The following is a 7725-nucleotide window of genomic DNA, read 5'->3' as shown; positions in this document are numbered from 1 at the left end:
GTTATAAGATAGGGATTCAATTAGGGGTTCAATTCCGCTGTCTGATATAAAAAAATGGAATATCCGGATAGTTTTGGGTTTGGGCAACAAGAAAAACTCTAGCTGTCTGCCACATGCCCATTTTTATTCTTTAAGTGAACTTTAGTAGTTTCCGAGTCTTTGAGTGAATTTTAGTAGTTTCTGAGTCAAATTTTAAGTAAATTTTGTATCAAATGAAACAATTTGGTAAATTTCACATCACATGAAACAATTTGACAATTTGATCCACAACGTGCATCTTTGACAACAATGTACATTATAGTTTAGCGAATAAATTTTAGGTCATACATTAAGTTATGGATTTCAACATAATCTTTGGGTACAAGGCACTCTTCAGAGACCAAAACCTTTCAAACTTCATTTGAAAAGATTTATTATAACCGTTACGACCAAAGATGAGCTGGCCCCCTAGGCAGGGCCGGGCCCACTGCTAGCACAGCCCGCCAAAACCTATTGAAGATTTGAAAGCAAAAAAGAGTTGTGTTTGATTCCCTCAATTTTAATTGCATCAAACCAACTACGGCCGTCCTCTGCGTTGCAAGAGAGATTTAAAGACATCTCTCTGGAGACCTCTGATCACCTGGTGCCGAGAAAATGAAAAGGCTACACATATATGGACTGTCTATGCAAAAGAATCACACTAGCATTGCTTGTACTTTTTTTTTATACATCACGGTTTTTTTCTCTATATCTCCATTTTCTGGATTTCACATATACCAGTTGAATATATCACAACCGAATTGATCCCGGGCACGAAAACTATGTTACAATAAGCAAGGCTCAATAATTAAAGAATGGAACACAAAGATCAATAAATACTCATTCAGGTGGTCTCATTAACATCCGGCGGCTTTTAAGAATTTGTCATAAGGGCTTGAAGGCGGTAATCTAAAGGACTGTATGTACTCACTTGAATAGAAGAGTTGATTTTGACTCTGAACCTTATTGTCTTTCGATTTTGAATAACCCCCTACAGGATCTGATATCTGAAAAGCGAGAAAAGAAGAGCACTGAGAAACCAAAGAATTGTACATTTAATAATACTGTAAAGCATCGTTTTGATTCTGACAACTGCGATCAAGAAATGTCATACCATGTCTAAGAAAGCTGAAACTTTATCTTCATTTCGTGAGGAAAAGCCAATACCAACAACTTCCTTTCCATTCTTAAAACTTCTAAGCACTGACATCTTCTGATACTTTCCAGTCACAAGGGCCTCACATTGATTTTTCATTTCGTCATAAGGTACGGGGGTAGTGGAAACAGGATGGTTCGAAACTTGCCTTGCAGTTTCCAGAACCTGTAAGTTGGGCGATACAGTAATGAGTATATGTCACAAAAGCATAATTCATGTATTCTCAAATGAATGCATGTCCTGTTCTCCGTCTACGTAATTCTCTATTAAACAAGGTTAATCAGATGCAGTATATAGGCCTTGTTGAATAAAGCTGGCAGTAGCTCATACTCATTATTCGTGATGTCAAGGACAAACTAAACATAGAGGTAGCAAGCATACCGAGTCCAATAATTGGTTAACACTTATAATGGCGAGCGTGTTGATTGAGAGGGATGACCTGCGCTCTGATTGATCTTCATCTCCTTCAGGGAAGGCTTCTTCATCTGTCAAGGCGTCCGGAATGACCTGGGAGAGAAAGAGAGAGATATTAGCCAATTAGCATAATCTTGTCGCATTATCCCATAGAATGATAGAGAAAAAGAAAAGCAACTGAGTAACAAGTCGAGTTTTAACCTCATCAAAAGCCTGATAAACCATTTTTGCAAGCGGAGAACATGCTCGGGGTGTCTCCATGAACAAAGAAGCTCCCAAAGGATATGCATCGTCAGGTGAAAACCTCTGAAGAATCTGCTCCTTGATTCCTGATATTTCATCCTGCAAGCGCAGCAAGTTGTGATTCATCCACGGGTTATAATTTCCCGTACTTCGAGGTGTCGTCATTGGAGTGATTAGCGTATATAAATAACGTAAAGTAAAGTCACAGCAAGTTAAATTACCTCCGATAATTTTCCGTACTTCGTGAAGTGGGATATAACAATTCCTTTCATTTCTATATCACCAGCACCCGCTTCAATTGCAGCAAGAGACTTTAAAGCTTCAATTTCATCTTCCTGTGATCCGTATGCTGGTTTCCCACTATCTGATGTCACGTAAACAGCGTGCAACCTAGTATCTTCTATCAGCACAAGGAAAGGATCAACCTGCCATGGAATTTTTTAAATTAATATCAAGGTTTGAACTGTCTACGTGATAAAACAGGACTGACTGCTTATGTTTGCCATCAGTTGTAGGAAATATGTTTCACAGCTTTTTGTGTTACACCAGTTACCAATATTGAAAGAATGAACAAATATTGTTTTAGCATTTTCTTTAGACTTAAAGTAATGCAAAGGAATAAGAATTCACAACAACAAGGTATAATATCAACCGTTATATCTGTGAGAGTTTCTTTAACACAGGGAAGTAGTTCTGGAAGATTCGCAGCCTTGGCCGAAAATATAAGCATGGATGACCCCAAGGTAAAGATAGACCTCCTACGAGATGCCTCCAAACCTCCTATATCTTGTAAAGGATCATATTTGAAAGTAACCGCTTTATTAGTTCCTGAACTGCTGAGAGAAAGAAAAGACGGAAAGTGAATCTATTAAACTCACCTTCTGGTTCGAGAGAGATGCTTCGAAGTGAGAATGCCAGCTGGAAACACTGAATTAGAGCCGTATGACTGGAAGTCTGTCATGATCGCCAAAAACAGTTCCAGGGAAGTCATTAAGCAGCTTATCAAAGAACATACAGGACAATTTCTTGAATCCAAATGAACACGTACTTATGAAGGAACAATGAGTTATGAGAAAGTAGAAATCTCATTTTGTTCATCAAACATGAAATGAACATTTTGGTAATAAATGTGGCCGGAGTCTCACCTTGGGCTTGGAAAACAAAAGAACAAGGTTAAAAGTGTGAGACATCGCCTCAAAATTTGTAGGAGTGTTATCTGTCGATGCTGCCTGAACCCAGATCAGCGAAAGCACAAAATCCACTTGGTGACTACTCAATCGAAGGGAACTCAAACCCTGAAAAATGCAGAGAAAGCAAATACACAGTAAGATGGTTGAATACAGATTATGTTAGTGAAGCCTAGTTATTTATAAAACGAATCCCTAATCAATTATGAGCTGCATCCATCAACTTCAAACCCACCTCCAAATTTTGGCTTCTGTTATCTCTTATAGCTCCATAGACATCTGGTTTATCCCTAATTTGTCCATGTTCAGCAATGCTACCATTGGTCTCCTTCTCAGAGAGACCATCTGAAGAAGAAAGACCTGGTAGAGGTAGTGAAGATTTTCCACAAGGATCCGACCAAGGAAACTTAAGTGAAGGCATGAGCACAGCAGAGAACACACGGTGGGCACCAACTCGTGTTTCAGGATCTGGATGGCCCATGCATAACATCAGCTGCTGAAACAGAGCTTCAGGGAAAGCCTGAAAAGGAACACACAGTATTATGATCTCCAAAACTTTGTTTCTATACCAGCAATGGAATCATCTAAGAGTTTAACTAAACAAGGATCCGAATGTGGGTATGAGATGAAACTTGCCTGTTTGCGATAAGATAAATTAGGGATGGTAGATATTATTTGCACCATGCAGTAAAGAGCTGACATAGTTGCTCTGGCCATCTCAGGTGTAGTAGGAACTTTCTCTAACATCAATGCCATCATATCGAGAATTGAACTCACATCCCCAACCTGGTTATTAACAATCAATTCTCATGATCAATAAGTAGACACTCGTTGACAATTAAACATTAGAATTGCACAAATTTAATAATATATCTGGCCTTAGTCATCGAAAATGGCCTCACTAACAATATGAGGACAACATATTAGACTTTGGTATTTTTTTCTGTTGAAAGATGGAAATTTACGACAGACACCTGGACACAAGCAGGATGTGAGAACAAAAGATACAAGTAGAAATAGTTAAATACCTTATTTGAGAGTTGTGCAAGGCACTCTTCTATCGCAGAACGAAGATCCATGTTCCACTTATCTGTATCATCCTTGTCTGGGGACGGCGTCATTGATAATTGCATGCATTTACGTAAATGTCTGATCAAGTCATTTATTGCATTAAGGATTGCAATCGAGGCGTGAACCTTTGCATGTTGAGCAAGGAAAGTTGTAAGGTTAACAATGTCAATCTGCATACAGGGTTGTTTAGAGACAGAATTGTGATCCAAGTGCTTGACTAGCATAGATAATAAAATATGGGTGTTTTGCCCTGCATGTAAAGAAGCTGGTATTAGTTTAAGGCTACACATTATAAGTCTTTAGAAAACTTGTGAATAGGATAAGATAGATTATGGAACTTCAATTGTCACCTGACTTCTCCATATGCAATTGCAAATCTGATAAAACAGCAGAAGCAATCCCACTCTTGGAAGACCAGTGGTTCCCAGAATCAAAAGTACGAAAAAGAGGCTCTAAAACTCGCCGTACTGTAGTTGCTTCCTTAGCAAATCCAGCCATATTGTGTAGACAAACCTTAGACCAGTATGTGGGGCTCCTGGTAACATCGCAATAAAAAGTGAGAAAATGAAACGAAGAGCTTTTGCAGCATGAGCAGCAAAGTTAATATAGCTAGACATGAAGCGCAAAAGTACATAAAAAACATTACATCGGTAAGGGGGTCTCACATTGCAGGATCCAACGCACGCTTGGTATTTACAGAGTCTGGTAATGCCCCACCAGCCTTGTGCACGACCAATTGGCCATGAGGCTCAGAATTTTGAGGCTGCTGCGTGCTATTCTCAGGATTCATTTCGAGATCAGTATAGTTCTCTAATGTTACTGCAATTATCTGTTTACAAATGAAAACAAAAAATGTTTTATGAAATCGAAGATTGTGATGAGATATCGATGTGAAATTAAACAGAACATAAGAAGAGATACTTGAGAGAAGGATAACTCACATTGTCAAAGTCCATTGAGAGATGGGAATATTCACCCATGAACCACACCTAGAAACAAGCATATTATGTTAGAAAATGAGAAAAAAATGTCCCACGAAATACACCTAAAAAGCACAGTTCCATGGAACAAATGGAAGCCATTTGAATTCTACAAGGGGATTAAATTGGAAAGCAGAAAATAGAAGATAGAAACTGAGGCACTAAAAAAAATAGTTTACCATGAAAGCAAGTGCCTGCAATCCAGCTGAGCGTAAACGAAGAGCTCTTTCATCCTCCCCAGGTTCTTCAGCCAGTTCACAAAGTTTAGGAATGAGGCCTTCTAAATTGAACATGTGTGTGCTATCTATCTAATTAACACCAAATTTTTGAGTTAGTTTTAGAGTAGAATTTTACTTCATCATTCTTTCATCTTCGAGACTGGCTAACCCACTTGTAATCAAATATTACAATCCACAGAGAAGTAGAAAGTGGTAAAGTACCTGGCAATTTATAAAATCAACAAGTGTGTGGCACCCTAAAATGCGCATCTCATCCTGTCGAGTTTGCTCCAGAAGAATCCGTACAATAGACAATAAACTGCTGGCAAATAACGGCCTGCAAAAATTGGAAGGGTTTCATAAGTATCATAAACAAAGGAGTTGTAGTTTCTGTATAAAATAGAAACTAAAAGATGCAAGCGCACCATTTACCAAATTTGTCCAAATAAATGAGTTACCGGATTTATTAGACTCACATATGATCCTTGCATGATGATAACAATTTCCTATAAATGCATAATATAACCTTTGCAGAACCAAAATGCTCAATCCTCAAATCTTTATAACATCTCTGCTCTAAGTACTCCGTAATCTGCAGAAATGAAATGAGATAAACACACCATACAATAGTTAGTCATGAGCAAAGAAGCTAAAAGATGCGTTGGAACGACGTTTTTAATTATGCAGAACATTTATTTTGAACCCTGTGACATCTTAGGAGAGTACTGTCCATATAAATGAGGTTTTTTTTGGTAGAAACACAAGTCTAACACCACATTCCAAGTGCTATATTTCAAACAATATACAAAGTGTAGACCATAAATGATGCGGTTACTGAGAAGTGAGAGTAAGCAATACCTCGGGGATTCGCAAAGGGTTCTTCGAAGCATATTCACATAGCTTGCCAATTTTCCTATCATTCAACTCCGCGTCCTACCAAATTACAAAATGAAAACAGTAAGCAACCGAAATCCTTACAAGTAAATTCCTAACTGATCTTAACCAATTCAGTAACAACACAATATTGAAGACTGTGTCAACCCAATGAACCCATTTATCTATCTCTCTTCAAGTCAACATTTTTCGGCTCTAGAAACCTAAGTAACATCAAATTCATCAACAAAGTTGTACTACATTTCAAGGTCCTGAACTAAAATTATTGCTGTTTGAAACTGAGAACCAACAATTTTACCTGATTCTTTGGGAAGATATTGGATAGAATTTTCTTGTAACGTTTAACAGGTTGTCTTGATCTTGCTCTCATAGCAGGACACAAGTAACAGATGTTGCCGCAGACGGGCACTACCCGTCTCGACATTACTCCCATCTTTACACCACCACAACCCTTTCACCTTCTTCTCCACAAATTCACTTCTGAAACACAAATTATTTACACCAATCAAAATTTCAAAATTCAGCAGACCAAGGCCACAATAATAACCCAGTCCATCAAAATCAATAAAAACTCCACCTTTCATCAAATTAAAGACTACCCAAACCAGATCAAATTGACAAAATTGAAAGAAAATTCTCAAAAGAAAGTCAAAAAACAACTGAAGAAAGTTTCAAAGACATTAAAGTTTCTTCCTTTTTGATATTAAATTCACAAAAATGAAGATAAATTTCTCAAAATCAAGCAACCCCCATGTCTTAGATGATTGAGTTATTAAACTTTCCAGTGAAATTCTTATCAGAATTCCCAAAATCGAACAACAAAAATTCTGAAAATCACATATAAACTAGAGAAAGAACCAAAAAAGGGTATAGAATTAAAACAAGCTCCAAGAGGTAAGCAAAAACACTCACCAAATCTTCCAAAAAATTCTGAAAATGATTAGGGAAGACTGACAGTCAAATAATAATGTGAAGAAGAATTCCTTCCTTTATTTGGATTGTGGTACATTCAATCCCGAAAGATTGATATTTGGAAGGAAAAGAAAGAAAAAAAAAGAAACGTTTTAATAATTTTTAATTGAGAAACGGCATTTACTCACCTAAATACAGCACATACTTTTCCATATTACTGGCTAGTCAGTCATGGCCATGATTTGTGACGTTGACAATTTACATACCTGACAAAATTATCGCTTTTGTTTTTTTACCTTTTGGTTTGTTACCGTTGGTGGGGGTTTGTATGATTGAAGCTCACCATTTTGCACTAAGCATGTCAATGAGCATGTTTTTCGGTACATTGGCGTTATTATCACCTTCTATTAGCTCGTAGTTTGTTTGTTTTTTCTGATTCAACTGAGTCGTATGGATTTGACTCATCCGAATCTGATTCATAGAAAAGAAGGGTCAATTACAGAATGGTCATACTTTTTATAATTCATTTACAAAATGATCTTTTTCCATCCGATTTAATATTTTTGAATAAAACGGTGTTATCTTTTTCGAAAATACCCTTTCTAGTTAACTAATTGGTTGAAGTGGTGGTG

The 7725-nt window shown here is 37.3% G+C and overlaps 1 protein-coding gene across 2 annotated transcripts; it reads right to left on the bottom strand.

The window, feature by feature from the left end:
* Positions 1–655: 655 nt before the first annotated feature.
* LOC113316832 (protein EFR3 homolog A-like) lies at positions 656–7228 on the bottom strand. 2 transcript variants are annotated; one of them, XM_026564979.1, is made up of 20 exons: positions 7094–7228; positions 6480–6661; positions 6146–6220; positions 5764–5879; positions 5510–5624; positions 5249–5377; positions 5031–5078; positions 4755–4918; positions 4440–4624; positions 4047–4339; positions 3655–3804; positions 3254–3538; positions 2977–3126; positions 2710–2785; positions 2484–2617; positions 2053–2256; positions 1790–1930; positions 1556–1681; positions 1133–1339; positions 656–1025 (listed from the first exon to the last, which is right to left on the bottom strand). In XM_026564979.1, exons 2-20 carry the CDS (start codon positions 6612–6614, stop codon positions 876–878), a joined length of 2883 nt encoding a protein of 960 aa, XP_026420764.1. In that variant the 5' UTR covers positions 6615–6661; positions 7094–7228; the 3' UTR covers positions 656–875. The 2 variants fall into 2 exon arrangements, with proteins under 2 accessions (XP_026420764.1, XP_026420766.1); XM_026564981.1 differs by having other exon boundaries at positions 2484–2611.
* Positions 7229–7725: the final 497 nt, after the last annotated feature.

This window comes from Papaver somniferum, chromosome 1, assembly GCF_003573695.1.
Source record: "Papaver somniferum cultivar HN1 chromosome 1, ASM357369v1, whole genome shotgun sequence".
NCBI lineage: Eukaryota > Viridiplantae > Streptophyta > Magnoliopsida > Ranunculales > Papaveraceae > Papaver > Papaver somniferum.
The sequence above is the reverse complement of the archived record's forward strand: the minus strand, read 5'-3'. Positions and strand labels throughout refer to the sequence as shown.

Bases quoted from the DNA above. Each gene is read 5' to 3' on its own strand.
- LOC113316832 (XM_026564979.1), bottom strand. From the start codon at position 6,614: ATGGGAGTAATGTCGAGACGGGTAGTGCCCGTCTGCGGCAACATCTGT. The intron at 5,079-5,248 runs GTAAACTATTTT...GCTTGTTTCTAG, and splicing joins TGCAGGCACTTGCTTTCATG to GTGTGGTTCATGGGTGAATA. The intron at 4,919-5,030 runs GTGAGTTATCCT...ATTTGTAAACAG, and splicing joins TCTCAATGGACTTTGACAAT to ATAATTGCAGTAACATTAGA.